This window comes from Theropithecus gelada, chromosome 4, assembly GCF_003255815.1.
Source record: "Theropithecus gelada isolate Dixy chromosome 4, Tgel_1.0, whole genome shotgun sequence".
NCBI lineage: Eukaryota > Metazoa > Chordata > Mammalia > Primates > Cercopithecidae > Theropithecus > Theropithecus gelada.
Window position 1 is genome coordinate 42,031,799 of NC_037671.1, and position 16,701 is coordinate 42,048,499.

Below are 16,701 nucleotides of genomic sequence, written 5' to 3' on the forward strand. Positions count from 1 at the left end.
CCTGAAGTCACTAGTGAAGAATACTGGCTTTGCATTTCACACTAGAGAGTAGGCTCAATAAACTCCTCTGATTCAATCATTAAACTTCATTCACACAACTATTATTTTGCTTTTGGACATTCAATATGAACTCAAAAGGAATTTCTCAATCTTTACTCAGGTCAATAAATTTGGTATACACAAAATAGATCAAGTCTACTTATAAAATGTGGTCCTGAGTTAATTAGATGCATCTGATATAACGAACAAAAAGCAACAAGAAGGAAGGTAATTGTAAGAATATGAGGGCATGTGGAAACGGGAATTTCCTCCAGGCCTCCAGATCTCTTAGGACCCTTCTCCTTGTTTACCTTTTTCTAGTATAGCCTCTGCTGACTCATAACTGTCATCTCCTTGTCCATAGTGATCCTTCCAGACTCTCATTCTCTCTACCTAAATGCCTTTCAGCTTCTGTGTCTGGCAATAGCCCGATTTGTCCAGATTTTCCCAGTTCACACCGCCAAGAGTGAGGTTCTGATGGCCCCAGCTCATTTCTATTTGGGCAATGCTTCTAGTCCTCAGATTGACATCCTATACCATAAGCAGGCAGCCTTTGCATTGCTGCCCTTGACTCAGATTCCTTCAGCCATGACTGCAGAGGACAGTGTCACAAATCACAACATAGTTCCACTGGAAACTGGGTGGAACATTTTTCCATATCAGAAGCTGTGAGGACTGTAAGTATGGCAATGACATATTGGATGCTTGCCCAATATGTCTCTCACACAACTTAATATCTTTCATTTCAGTGTATTGCTGTGCCTGAAACTGGACTAATTTTGGTAAACAAAAATCTTTTTCACCAGGCTGGTCTTGAACTCCTGGGCTCAAGCGATCCTCCCACCTCAGCCTCCCAAAGTGGTGGAATTGTAGGTATGAGCCACCAAGGCAGCCAGGATCTTTCTGTTAATAACACAAATTCCGTTAAGAAAGTTAGACTTACTTGCAGTGCTTGATATATAGCTGACACTCAGTAAATATTAGCAGAATGAATGTCGAATGAAGTTTCATGTATCTAATTTAATTATTTTCCTCTGAGAACAGCTACACTGAATGAAGAAATTTTATGAACAAAAGGAAGAAATGTCATTTAGTGCATGCAAAAATTGGACACAGCGTGGGAGTGGGATGCAGAAGGTAAAGTGCTCGGACATCTGGAGCATAGGAGAAACAACTCACGAGGCGAGCAGTAAAAGGGAAAGTTGCCTTTCATTTCCCAACTCCACCCTACCCCGATTTCCACCCCCCGGACACCAAGACAAAATCCACTCCCCCACCCCACCACCAGGACACAACAGTCATCTCAGTTTTACCTATTTGCCATGGCCACAGGAAAGAGTTAACACTGTCGACTGCTGATGAAAGGTAAAATGGGATGAAGACTGAACAAAGCCCACTGACTCAGTGACATGAACATCATTAGTGAATTTAGCAAGGATGATTTCAATGAAATGGAATGAAACACATAAATGCTGGGTGTGATAAAGCAATTTAAGAAACAAAAGACTATGAAAGGAAGATCTATTGTAGTTTCAGCTCCATAACCTAATTACTGGGTAACCCCGCAGAAACCAATTAAATGCTCAGAGCCCTGTTTTTCATCTAAAATGGGAATAATAATACTTATCAACCCATAGGGTCATTATAAAAATTAGATGAGATAATATATGTGAAAGTGCTCTTACATTGGCAAAGCTTTATATAAAATAACATGTATTCTTAGTGTTATCAATTAATAAGTAAATTTGTTCCTACTATTTAGCAAGAATTACACTAAAAATTCTGACCAGAAACACATGACCTAGTATAAAAGTAAGGCTCAAATTCACTGACAATAATAGAAACTCTGCTAAAAGTGCTCTGCTCCAAGTAAAGGAACTTTTAAATGAAGATATTTAGATCTGCAAGCGATAAAGCACGATATAAATTTACTGCTGTATTTTCTCCAGCCATTCAAACAACATATTTTCAGTATGATTTTGTTTTTGCCAATTATAAAGTCAAATAACTACAGTAAAAATCTTGCCAGTTGTAATCAATCACTGCACATTTGTATAGGAAGGATTTTCCAGAACACCTTGCCTTCTATTTGTGTTCTTTATATATCTTTCTTTTGGAGGCTATCAAGGTGAGAAATAATAACTAGAAATATCTTTGGATTATTTGTAAATGTATCCTCAAGTCCTGAATTAAATATCTGATATAAAATTACAAACTTTTTGGTGCCTTGGGAGAAACCAAATCTAAAGAGTTAAGGGGGAAAAAATCATACAGAAAAACATTCATAGCTTGGTAAAATTCTGAATTGGGGCAAAAATCCTTTCTATAAAAATGTTGATGGGGAGCCAAAAATGGATGATAGCCAATACTCATTGAGCATGCACTATGTACTTACTGAGCAATCACATATACTGGGGCATGTACAGCTCATTGGATTATCATGGCAAATGACGTAGATATTACAGTATCATTTTCCCCACTTAAAGATAAAAAGCTGGTTCAGGCCAGGCACAGTGGCTCACACCTGTAATCCCAGCACTTTGGGAAGCTAAGGCAGGTGGATCACCTGAGGTCAGGAGTTCGAGACTAGCCTGGCCAACATGGTAAAACCCCGTCTCTACTAAACATACAAAATTAGCAGGGTGGGGTGGCGCATGCCTGTAATCCCAGCTACTTGGGAGACTGAGGCAGAAGAACTACTTGAACCTGGGTGGCAGAGGTTGCAGTGAGCCGAGATCATGCCACTGCACTGCAGCCTGGGTGACAGAGTGAAACTCCACCTTAAAAAAAAAAAAAAAAAAAAGCTAGGACAGAGAAAGATGAAATAACTTGCCCAAGGACACACAGCTAATAAGTATTAAAGTTGGGATCTGAACTGTGCTTATATGGCTCCAAAGTCCATGCTCTTAATCAGTGTGTTATATAGTCTCCCCCAATTATATCTTTAGAGAAAACATTCAGCTTTCTGAAAATAATCTGTTAAGTACCTAACTTAGTCTAAATAGTTTCAGATTTCTCTTAACTTGTAATATTCCTGTGAATGTTAACTATAGTGCATTAAATCAAGAGTGGGGTCCCTTCTGAGCATGGGGCCCTGTGTTATGACATAGGTCTCATGTACACGAAGCTGGTTCTGCCTTTAGGATAAGGTGCTTTAATTTATTTTAGAAATAAGTGGGAGGTAAATTACAAACAAACAAATACCAATTTCAGAATTGTAAAGTCGTTTAGAGCACATCTCGGATCTCTGAAAAAGATATTGACAACAAATACCACCGGTATCATCTGTCACTATCTGCATCACCCCGCAACCTAGCTTTATGCCTAGGTGAGTGAATCTCAAACTTTAGTGTGCATCAGAATCACCTGAAGGGCTTTTTAGACTATAGATACTTCTGATTCAATAGGTATGGGTGAGGCCTGAGAATGTGCGTGTCTAACAAGTGCCCAGGTAACGTTGATGCTGCTGGGTTATGGACCACACTTTGAGAACCACTGGCCTAGACAAAAGAGCAGGTGTCTATATAGCATGATTTTAGTCATTGAAAAGGCCTCTGTCCAAAAACTACTTCAGGAAGGAAACAGAAATAAAACTCGCTTTATAAGAAATAAAGCCCATCACTGTGCATTTAAGCAATAAAAGAAAGGCTGACAGGTGCTAAAGGATCATCCTCTATCTGCTAATTCTCTTCCTCAACAAATACTAGGAGCATTTAATAGACACTTGACACTATTCTAGGAGCCAGAGACACAACAGTGAACAAAGGTAAAGAGGAGTCCTTGCCTCCATGAAGTTTAATTCACGAACAGGTGAGGCTCAAAGTGCCATGATGTGAACACCCCAGAAGCAGCCCTCAAACAATAATGGGCAGGGGTGGTCAAGTACCCCGGCTTCTTTGCCCCTTGGGTGGGACAACTCTGAGACATGTTCCTAACAGTTCCCAGTGGGTACCAGTGGAAATAAGTCCCAGTTGCTTACAGTGGTAACCTGCTCTTTAAAAGACCCTAGCTTCCTTTCCTTCGCTTTCTCACTTCCCTACTGCCCTGCCGGTGCTTCCTGAACTCACCTCCCAAATACATTACTTTCCCTGGAATCCTAGCCTCAGGATCTGCCTCTGGGGGCACCAGCTTAAGAGATGTCTCTTCATGCTGAAGAATCACACTGCTCGTGTCAGTGCATCTCCGATCCACTGGTTGGTCTCTTTTATTATCTTAGGAAACCCACAACTAACTTTTTAATCCAAGTAATGCTTTTTATTTTACCGCTGACCAGTAATTTTCACCCCTCACATGTACAATACTCTGTCAAGGAATCCTACTTCTTACAAGTAAATAGCTTCATGCAACTCTTATGCTTTTTTTGTTCTATAGGTATTTTATCAAAAATTATGAATAACATAGTTACTATTACAAACATGATAGTATCATGCAATTTCTTGATCAATTATTCTTAAGAAGAGAGACCCAGATTTAGGCTGTCTTTTTACCTACAGTAATAAAATCTGTGTTTGAAATGTGCATCTTTAATACATTCTATACTTGTTACATCAACGGCTGTTTTCTTCACATTCACCAGCTGTAGGTAGAATGGCAATGTTATCCCCTTCCTTGGTAAGTCCTTGATGGAGCTTGTCAAGGTCATCATCTTGTATAATTACATGGCTTTAAGCTGATGTTAGTGTTCCTGTTTTTAATCATAAGACCATGTTCTCAGCTGAAAATATAATTTTAAAATTGTTACACTTAAAAATTTAAATTTAAGTATAATCGTAAAGTCACAAAAGCCAGAAATGTAATGTTATCAGGAAATTCAGCATAGCAGCAAGTAAAGCCAAGTACAGGTTCCTGTTTATAAACAACGCATCTGGCAAAGTGCAATTGTGGCCAGAAGTTGAACAGATCTGGGGAACAGGCAATGAGTTTTTGTACAATTCAGTGGCGAACAATGTTTCCTGTAAACTTAGAAAAAAACAAAATGTCACTGGTGTTTTTGTGACTTTCAGATGGGATTAGTTTTATTGAATCCCATGGGGGAGAAGTTCCAGTGTAATAACTGAGATTGCCTAATTTACAGAATAAAAGAATATCACAGAACAAATGTCACTAAAATTTTTATAACTGAGGATTTTCTTAATGTTTTATTTTGAAATAATGATAAATTTACAGGAAGTCATAAAGAGAGTATACAATAGTTCTCTGTACCCCATTTGCCTCAGTGGTTACATATTCCATAACTGTAGTACCTTTTCAAAACCAGGAAATTGACATTCGTACAATGTATGTGTATAGTTCTATGCCATTTTCTCACATGTGTAGAATCAAGCAATCACCACTGCCATCAAAATACAGAACTATTCCATCACTATAGAGATCTACTGGTGTTAACATTTTGCCAGTTTGAATGAAGTGTAGAAACCTTACTTCCCTTAGGGCCCTCTTCTCTTTAAAACCCATAGGGGTGGAGTCATGGGTTTTTCCATGGTATCTGGATGGAGTAAGGCAACTAATATCTACAAGTTTTTTGTTTTGCTAGACTGCCAGTCCCCTGGCCCTCTTGCTAGAGACAGTAGACTCTTCTTGAGGATTTTGTCTGAGCCCACTGGTGTTTCTGGGTGTCTGGTTTCTCCAGCATCCAATCTGGGCAGGGTGGTTAAGTGTCCCCGCTTTTTGCAGATATATGAGGGGAAAAGACCAAGGGGATTCACCATTCTGTCACTTCTCAGGTCCTGAGGTCTCTACCTAGGCTATCTTCTCTTCAACTTTCAGAGTCATGTTTCTTTGTATATGACGTCCAGAGTATTCAGCTGTACTTAGTAAGGGGAATAGAGAGAAGTGTGTCTACTGTATCTTGGTCTGGAACCAGAGGTCAGTAGGCATGTTTTTTTAAGTGGCAAAGAAATTAAAGATCTCTAATTTTTTCATCCCTTACATTGAATAGGGCACTGACACTTGTGAAGTACATTGTTTCTTTTCATCCTTAAAACAACCTTGTAAACTTGGTGTTGTTAGCATCCCCTTTCTCAGAAGGGATAACTGATTCAGAAGTGATATGTCTGATCCAAAGTCACATAAGGAGTTAGTCACAGGCTAGGGCCAGAATTGGATTATTTGACTTCATGCCAGATATTTTGAGCCACAAAAGGTAAAACCATGAGTAAACAGAAGTGAATAACTAAGATTTTTTTTAAGCCTCTTTTGTGAGCCCTCTTTTCCCTATTCTGGCCTCCTTGTCTTGAAAGAGCAGGATCTCTTCTCTGGCTGGATTAGCAGAACTGGGTGAGCTAGGCAACCCACAGCATTATCAGTAAAGCCCGTTTCCTAAAGAGCAACAGGTAAAAGTCCTGCTGGGCAATGACCCTGGTACAACTGAGAGTGTGGTACTGCCCTCTGCCATGAGAAAATCCCCTGCATCAAGCCTTGGCCTCCCACTCAGCAAAAGCATATGTGCAAAAGTAGTCAAGCACATCTTTTTCCAAATCTGAGAGGGTAGCTGTCTCTTTATAGTAAGAAGAGAGTGAAGGAAAAGAGAAATCTTCTTACTATAAATTGAAAGGCAGCTCCTGATATTGTTCATCACTGGTAAAATCAAAGGTTAACAAGTGGTGGCTCACAATGACTAATAGCTTTCCAAAAGCCAACCTCATTGGCCTTATTGTAGTGTAGGTGCCTTAGCTGTTCAGTACCAGCTACAGGGACTGTGTCATAGCATAGCCAGTCCTCCTGCCAGGGCACATTCTATTCATTTTGGCCAAACCATCATGTTCTTACAAAACAATGAATTTCCAAATTTTTGCAGAATACTCACTGCACATGAAGTAAATTTCCTACACCCCAAGCTTTTAGGTAAAACATAGATCAGCACGGACATGTTTTCAACAACCCTGTATGCAAAGAGACAATGAAGCAGTATTTTCACAGCTTTGAGAGGAAGTAACTGTTAGCGTAGAGCGCTATACCCAGTCAAATGGCCGGGAAGAGCAGCCTCAACCTGCTGGGCTTAAGTGATTCTCCCACCTGAACCTCTTGGATAGTTGGAACTATAGGCATGCACCACCACGCCCAGCTGATTTTTAAAATTATTTATAGAGACAAAAATCTAACTATGTTGCCCAGGCTGGTCTTGAACTCCTGGGCTCATTTGACTGTGAAGGGAAAGGAAAGACTTCAGAAAGTTCCCCAGTCCTGAATTTTTTCTAAGAGGTTATTAGAGGATGATTACCAAAAGGAATCTACGAATTAGACACGAATATAAGAAACAGTGATAGACAAAGAAATAGGTATAACTTTGAGATAATGAAAATAAATGTTAATAAATATCAGTTGATCTCCACAGTGAAAGTTGTAGAGGTGTAGGAGAGGCAAAGTAAAAGTATCCTAACATTCTTGACTAGAGAGAAGACAGAGAGAGCGAGACAGAGACAGAGACAAAGTTTTTGATGTTGAGAAAAATACAAATGTTTAAATATCTGAATTTAAACTAGAGCTGTTGAAGTACAATGCACAACTTGAGAAAGAAAATGGAGGCAGCAACAACAGTCAAACCAACAAAAAGCAAGAAAGGAAAAAAAATTAGGAAGTACTAAAAAGAGGAGAAAGAAAATAACATACGAGGAATAGCTCCAAATTACGGTGATCATAATAAAGATAAACTGGTTAAAGTAACTAATTCAAGATCAAGAACTGTGGGTTTAGCTAAAAAGGCAAAAGCAGCTGTATTTTATTTATCAGGCCCATTCTTAAAAACAAAATGTCACAAGGCAGTTGAACTAGGAGAAGGAGAAAGATAAGACAAAGGCTGACAGAAAAAAAAAATAGCAAAACTAATTTCAGGAAAAAAAAAAAAGAATACAAGGAGAAAAGTAATAGAAAGGATAAAGAGGAATATTTCTTATTGATAAAAGATAAATCCCACCAGGGCCAACTTGAGCTGCTTGGATAAAAGTGCTCTTGCCTGTCATTTTTGAAATCTTGTTATCGTGGAGTTTGTTGCGTCAGTGGATAAAACGAAGCCCTGCCTGCATGGAGCTTTGCTTTAGTGAAGGCAAACAGACACAAAAACTAATATAGAATTAAACGGTATAATATGTCAGGACCAGGCGTGGTGGCTCACGCCTGTCATCCTAGCACTTTGGAAGGCCAAAGTGGGTGGATCACGAGGTCAGGAGTTCAAGACGAGCCTGGCCAAGATGGTGAAACCCCGTCTCACAAGACAGAAAACCAAATACCGCGTGTTCTCACTCATAGGTGGGAACTGAACGTTGAAAACACTTGGACACAGGGTGGGGAACATCACACCCCAGAGCCTGTTGTGGGGTGGGGGACAGGGGGAGGAAAAGCATTAGGAGAAATACTTAATGTAAATGATGAGTTCATGAGTGCAGCACACCAACATGGCACATGTATACCTATGTAACAAACCTGCACGTCGAGCACATGTACCCTAGAACTTAAAGTAAAATAATAATTAAATAAATGTCGGATGGTGATACGTGCTAAAATAAATAAAGTCAAATAGGGAAGGGTAACGAGGTGCAATTTTAAATAAGGTACTACAGGAAGGCCTTACTGGGAAAGCTGCTGTGAGCAAAACTTTCAAGTTGCTGAGGGAGAAACCATGCAGATTTCTGAGGGAAGAGCATTCCAGACAGAGGGAACAGCAAGAGGAAATGGTCACCGCATACAATTAAAACCGCCTAAGTTAACTGAGAAGGAACGGAGAACCAGGAGAGTGTGACAAGTGAAGAAAGTATTCGGAGGACGGAGTGATCGACTGTGTCAAAATGGCAGACCTATCAAATAGCATGAGGACTGGGAAATGATCATTATTAAATTTAGCAAATAGAATTCCTAGTTGACTTTGACAAAACCAATTTCAGTGAGGCAGTGGAGGCCAAAGCATGATAAGAACAGGGTTTGGGAGAGGAACTGAAGTAGTGAATATAGTAGGCCATTTCAAAGATATTTTCTGTAAAGGAAAGCTGAAGAAAAGGGCAGTAGCTGGAGGAGAAAGTGGGCTCAACATGAGAGTCTGTAGCGGAAGGAAAACCCAGGCATCCATGAAAAACAAACTTAAGGTTCCCTTCCTGAATGATGTCAGGAAGTTTAAAAATAAAACACATGAAACTAGCTATCTGAAAAATGACACAACCCAAATGATTGCTAAAAAGACGGGAATTTCAGAAATGTTTGACATCTAATCAAGGAGACTTGAATTTTATCTAAAGAGGTGTTATTGGATTCTAAAATAGTTTAAGCCTACTTGATTGTAGGTTACCTAATGAAGGAAGGTTGTATTAAAAAGAGAAGGGCTTGGTTTGCATAGGATTTATAAAACAGGAGTTTGAGAGACAAAATGTAGCACTGCGTTCCCAGCAATGTCCACTAAAAAGGGTGTACTGATGAGTAGACTTGAAAACTAGGTTCATTTAGCAGGTATAATTTTCATTATTTAACTGTAACGATGAATATATCTTGGGATTATCATTAGGTTATTAGCATCATCCAAATGATTTCAGATCAGAAAGCAAGCTTATTAGCAGTAGTTTTCTAAATGGATTCCCTATAAGACGACTGTGTGCTTATCAAAGGGCTTGAGTGTCTTAGTCCCTAGGAGACTGCCAATACATATTAATAAATTGACACTTTGATTTACTCTCATGTGAGTTTGGTTCTAGTAGTCAGCAGCCTGGAATTATCTAGATATATTAAAGCAAAGGGCCAAGCTTTGAAATGACACTGAGGTAGAGCAGGGCCAGCATCATTAGGCAGCCTCCCAGGTACCATCCATACCTATCCTTTGTCCATCTAACTGTATGTTTGAAGTACTGTACTGTACTGAGGAAAGAACACTGAACTTAGCAGTCCAAAAATCGTCTAGGACTCTGCCACCACTACCCATGCAACCCTGAGTAGTGTCACTTCATTTCTGTGATCCTCGGTTTATATATCTTTACAAATAGGAGTAACAATAGCTAGTCTACCTCACTGTGTTATTTTGTTTTGTTTTGAGACTCAGAATCTAAATCTAAAACAAATGGTTATAGGAACAGAAGGTATTAATGCTATCATCATTACATGTCCTGCAGCCTAAGTATATAATTCATATACTTAAGCACACTACCACAGTTACCTGAGAACTGAAGACAACGTGAAAAGCCACGAGCCCACTGAACAAAATATGGGAAATCCTACCTCCCAGCAACTGGTTTGGCAATGTTTTCAAAAATGGTCTCTTGCTTTGCATCCTGATCAAAAATTCTTTGAAATCTGCAATGTGAAAAATAGTAATTATTTAAAAGCTGCACCTCCAAACACTACCGGATTAATAAACCTTGTTTTTCTAAAAGCTTTATAAATTACCCCATATTTACATCACTGGGCTTACCTAACTTAGCACAATGTTTGCCCTGTAGTCTCAACCACACTGTGCTGTTGTACTCCTGTATACAAATGGTGGGTAAACAGTATTGCTTTGACAAGATCTGCACAATAAATCCCTCTGAAAAGCTGCAGCAGCTTTGAACCAAATAACAAATTGTGTGCTTTTTAGCTCTCAAGAGGGACAGTGTCTACAATTGGCAAGAAATTCAAAACTAGATAGCTGCATGAAATGGAAATCCAAGAACAGGATGTAAACAGCCAAGGAACTTCTGCTGTCTGACCTGGGGGAAAAGAACGCAACTGTGAATTGTATGACTATTGAACTTAGTTTTAGTATTTTGAACTAAAGTTTATTTTTCCACTAATTTGGTGCTGTATCCTAGCATCAACCATTTAATTCTCAGGATGGTTTTGTTTCATTTTGTTGACCATGAGTCAAAAGTCAAAAAGTAAATTAAGATAGACCTGTCCTGCAAAGAGCAGGTTTAATCAGATTGGCAATGGCTTAGGGGAAGGGGGTGGAGGTATGGTGTCAGTTTCACTCTTCTTGCAATACTACTCTGACTTAGCTTAGTACTGGATTACAAGCACAGTGGAACACTTGGGGTAGAAGACACAGAATCTTTTTTTTTTTTTTTTTCAGATGGAGTCTCACTCTGTCACCCCGGCTGGAGTGCAGTGGCGTGATCTTGGCTCACTGCAACCTCCGCCTTCCAGGTTCAAGCGATTCTCCTGCCTCAGCCTCCCGAGTAGCTGGGATTACAGGCGCGCCACCACGCCTGGCTAATTTTTGTATTTTTAGTAGAGACAGAGTTTAGTAGAGACAGCTGACTTGCCTCCATTTTAGAGAAGCAAACAATGAACGATACAAAGAGATAATCTAAGGTACTCTGGCTAGTATGTCATTTAGCAGGGAAGATTGTGTTTTAGACAGTAATATTTACTGTTTAGTGTGTCCAGACTGCTTCTCAGAACTCTACAGACGTATCACAGCTTCAGATATGAACACTAACATAACACAGAGGTCAACATAACACATAGCTGCTGAATTGCTCTTCAGAGCACTGTGTAGTATGAGGTCTGAGCACATATTCTCAGGTTTTGAGGAGAATTATGATAAGGCTGGTTCACTTATTTTATCAAATGGGTGATGACTAGGTGAATCAATTAGCCATTGTCTACCCCATTTCCTTAAAAAAAGAGTAATTATATCTACTACCATGTAAATAAAAGAGATGGCAGAAGTTTTAAAGAAGGCAGTGAATCACACACAGAATATCTTCTGAAAGGTACCTTGTGTAAAAGTAATGAGATAGCATTTTCATTTCTAATTCATCTATTCATTCCACAAACACATACTGAGGGCCTACCATGTACCAGTCACTTCTAACAAGATTTAAATTAAACTAAAATGTAATTTTAGTATAATATCTATAAAGCATATTGAATTCCTTGGGGAAAAATGACATCCTCCACTATTTAAAATAACAGGTGGTAGAAACATAAGCAATCCAGATCTCTCTTTTTATTGACTTTTCCCCACACATTTTAGAGAACGATTTTAGCACCCAAGTTTACAATAAACCATTAATTATATATTAAACATCAAATGTCATCATCCCAAAATATTGCATTTTATACAATGTAGTTGCATAGTAATCTGAAAAGGCATTTTGATCAGCTGTCTTCTGAAAACTACTGAAGAGCACAACAGAACCACAGAGTTAGAAGCGATTTTAACGCGTTCAGTCTAACAATTAACAGAGGAAGAAGTCGAGATCCACAGAGATAAAGTAATTACTCAGAGTCTTAGAGCTCATCAATAATATGCCTTGTGACATAACTTAAGTTTCCTGATTCTTCGGAGGTCCTTTCATTTGTTAGGAACTTGAGAAGGCTTTTTCTAAACTCCATTTCAAACTCAGCATATGCTGACTTCTTCCCACCCTAAAGAATGGTGCACTTCCTGTGCTCTTCCTCATCCCAGAAAACAGCTCTATCCCTCTAAATGTTCAGTCCAAAACCATTAGGATCTGCTTGACTCCTCTGTTTCTACTACACTCTATGTCCAATCCATCCGCAAACTGTCAGCTGAGACCTTCACAATACATCCAGAATTCAATTATTTCTGTTACCACCTTGGTCCACGCTACCATAATTTCTTGCCTGGTCTCTCTTGCAATAGCCTAACTAGTCTCCTTTCCCCCTTCCAGCCTGCTTTCCACATGTCAATAAGAGGGATCCTGCTAACTTCCAGCCATGTCAATAAGAGGGATCCTGCTAAAACATAAGTGAGATAATTTCATTCTTCTGCTCAAAGCCCTCCATTGCCTTCTCATGGCACTTTGGGGAAAAGTTCGAGTCCTCACAATGACTTATAGGGCTCTATGTGATCTGGCCATTCTGCTGCCTCATGCTTACTCTACTCCTCATGCTTACTCTACTCACGCTTACTCCCGTCTACCTCTCGCTTACTCTACTCTAGCCACATAGATCACATTTTCTCAAACATGCCAGACATTCTCCCCATTAGGGATTTCACTCTTGCTATTCCCTTGGCCTGAAAGTCTCATCCCTTAGATACTTGAATGGCTGGCTTCCTCACCTCCATCAAGTCTTTGCTAAAATGTTCCTTTACTGTACGCCTTCCCTGACCTACTAAATGTTGCAACCATTCCTCTCCTTTACCCCCCGTCATCCCAGCATTCCTCATTCCCCTTCTTTGTCACACTTTTCTCCATGGCACGTAGCACCTTCTGATGTACATGTTGCTTACTGATCTTCTCCTCTGTCTCCTCCCACTAAAATGTAAGCTCCCTAAGTGCAGGAGCTTTGCTGTGTTCCCTGCCGTATTCCTAGTGATTAAAACAGCTCACAGTGGGTAGCCAATAAATATTGATTGGTTGAATAAATGTTCTTGGGGGAAAACAGCCTTTAAAATGCTTACATATTTATCTCTGAACATATGTGTAAGCTGAATATTTTATTAATTTTTAATTTTGAATATTAAAACCAATATTTTCAATTCAGAGATTTAAAAATAAGCCAATGGTGCTTTTTCAACAATTTCACTCTGTTTGTATCTATGTAATTTAAAGAATACTTTGTGGCCAGGTGCAGTGGCTCACGCCTGTAATCCCAACACTTTGGGAGGCCGACGCAGGCGGATCACGTGAGGTCAGGAGTTCGAGACCAGCCTGGCCAAGGTGGTGAAACCCTGGCTCTACTAAAAATGTAAACAACATTAGCTGGGTGTGGTGTGCATGCCTGTAGTCCCAGCGACTCAGGAGGCTGAGGCAGGAGAATTGCTTGAACCTGGGAAGCGGAGGTTGCAGTGAGCCAAGATCGCGCCACTGCACTCCAGCCTGGGTGATACAGTGAGACTCCATCTCAAAAAAAAAAAGAATACTTTGGAAAGCGTCCATAGAGACATAGTAAACTGTTGTTATCAATAAAATGGAATCAAGCTGAATAAAATCTTTCAGCAAACTGTTGTTTTATGTAATAGATTTTGGCCTAGGCCAGCTGGTAACAAGTCACAATTGTGAAGGTATGTAGCATGCTTACATCAGTGGGAGAATGTCCTCTTCAGAAAAAGCAAAGCAGGGGCCAGGCGCGGTGTCTCACGCCTGTAATCCCAGCACTTTGGGAGGCCAAGGAGGGTCAGATCGCTTGAGCCCAGGAGTTCAAGATCAGCCTGGGCAACATGGTAAAACCCAGTCTCCACCAAAAAAAAAAAAATTAGCTAGATGTGGTGGTGTACACCTGTAGTCTCACTACAGGTTGAGGTGGGAGAATCACCTGAGCCCTGAAGGTCAGAGCTGCAGTGAAATGAGATTGTACTACTCCACTCCAGCCTGGGTGACAGAGTGAAACCCTGTCTCAAAAACAAAACAAAAAAGAAAGAAAGAAGAAGAAAAGCAGAGGTTATAGGGCTGTTCCTTAAAGGATATAATGAAAGACAATGGGGAGACACAAAGACAAGGTGAGGACCGCCCCACTAGGCAACAACAAATTAGCGAGCCCTACTTGTACTTACGTAAAAGAAGACACAATAAGAAAATGAGATGGAAGTGGAGGGAGAGATGTATATTATATATGAAAGACAAAAAGTAGAGTTATGAAGACCAAGGAGAATTCTTTATGAGACAACAAAAAAAGCAAATAAGAATTTAAAAAGAAAAAGGCCAGATGCGGTGGCTCATGCCTGTAATCCCAGCACTTTGAGAGGCCGAGACAGGTGGATCACTTGAGATCAGAAGTTCAAGACCAGGCTGGTCCACCTGGTGAAACCCTGTCTCTACTAAAAATACAAAAATTAGCTGGGCATGGTGGCGGGTACCTGTAATCCCAGTTACTTGGGAGGCTGAGGCAGGAGAATTGCTTGAACCCGGGAGGCGGAGGATGCAGGGAGCCAAGATGGTGCCATGGCACTCCAGCCTGGGCAACAGAGCAAGACTCTGTTTCAAAAAAAAACAAAAGAATTTTAAATTAAAAAAAGAGAAAGAGAGAGGAACAACAACAAAAAAATCTGGGATAGTTTTATCCAAAAGGGGAAAGGCAGGAATAGTCTCAAAACAGGGCCTTTGAGAAACAGTCTAAAGATACATTGAAGAGAACAATTAGGGTTCTTTCAGCAGGATCCAGAAATCCATCACCAAAGTTTGGGCCAGAGATCAAAGACGGATTTAATTTGGGCTCAAACTTCTCCAGAAATCAAAAGTGGAGATTAAAAGAAATAGATTAATCTGAAAATGGAGAATAAAGAGAATGTGAAATAGCTATAATCCCTAAATTCAAGACCTAGCTACTAAAGGAATATTCAGACCAAAGGCACTGATGACCATCCAAGGGTAGCTGTTCGGTATTTTTCAAATGAGCCAGTATATTTCAGCACTGCCCAAGAGAAATATAATGGCATTCATCAGCGTGAGAGCATATGTAATTTAAAATTTTCTACTAGCCACATTTTTTAAAAAGCAAAAAGGTTAGTTGGGCATGGTGGTGCATGCCTGCAGTTCCAGCTATTCAGGAGGCTAAGGTGGGAGAATCACTGGAGCCCAGCAGTTCAAGGCCACAGTGAACTATGAGTCCACCACTGCCCTCCAGCCTGGGAGACAGAGCAGGACCCCTTCTTTAAATTTAAAATAAAATTAATAAAACTTTAAGAAACTAAAAGAAACGGCTGAAATTAATTTTAATAATATACTTTTAACCAAAGTTGGGAGTTTCATGTACCAAAATGTTACAATTTCAGTAAATAATCAATATGAAAAAAGTCTTGATATATTTTACATTCTTTTTTCTTCAGGGTAAGTCTTCCAAAATCCTTTTTTTTTTTTTTTTTTTTGAGATGGAGTTCTGTTCTTGTTGCCCAGGCTGGAGTGCAATGGAGCGATCTCGGCTCACCACAACCTCTCCCTTCTGGGTTCAAGCAATTCTCTTGCCTCAGCCTCCCGAGTAGCTGGGATTACAGGCATGCACCACCATGCCTGGCTAATTTTGTATTTTTAGTAGAGACAGAGTTTCTCCACGTTGAGGCTGGTCTCGAGCTCCTGACCTCAGGTGATCTGCCTGCCTCAGCCTCCCAAAGTGCTGGGATTACAGGCATGAGCCACCGTGCCCGGCCCCTTCATACGTTTTATACTTTACAGCACATCTCAATTCGGGTTGAACATACTTCAAGTGTTCAAGAACCACATGTGGCTTGTGGCTATTATATTGGACAGCACAGATATACAGTATACATATGTGCATATGAGGTCTAAATATCATGTATATTATAAAGAAGGCTTACCTACACAGCACACAAATGATACTGTAAGTTCTTACCTTCAGTGAAGTTTAATCATGCATTGGAACTTTCTGTAAGTGCTAAACCATAGTGGGTTGAGTAGGAAAATAGTAGATAAACAGAGGTAGTAAAGAAAGGCTGGAATCTTGGAATACAATCTCAGATATAGAAATACACATTATTGGCTGGGCGCAGTGGCTCACACCTGTAATCCCAGCATTTTGGGAGGCCGAGGCAGGTGGATCACGAAGTCAAGAGATCGAGACCATCCTAGCCAACATGGTGAAACCCTGTCTCTACCAACAATACAAAAATTAGCCAGGCATGGTGGCGTGTGCCCGTAATCCCAGCTACTCAGAAGGCTGAGGCAGGAAAATCGCTTGAACCCAGGAGGCAGAGGTTGCAGTAAGCCGAGATCGCACCACTGCACTCAAGCCTGGAGACAAAGCGAGATTCTGTCTCAAAAAAAAAAAAAAAAAAAAAAAAAA

General features: G+C 40.1%; 1 protein-coding gene across 4 annotated transcripts in view; it reads right to left on the reverse strand.

Annotated features, from left to right (window-relative positions):
* The window catches only part of KIF6 (kinesin family member 6), a 375,342-nt gene that overhangs the window by 353,607 nt on the left and 5,034 nt on the right, over positions 1-16,701 (reverse strand). For all 4 annotated transcript variants that reach the window (XM_025382856.1, XM_025382857.1, XM_025382858.1 and 1 more), the window contains exon 3: positions 10,231-10,305. In XM_025382856.1, coding sequence (XP_025238641.1) covers positions 10,231-10,305 — 75 coding nt within the window. The remainder of the gene's footprint in view (positions 1-10,230; positions 10,306-16,701) is intronic.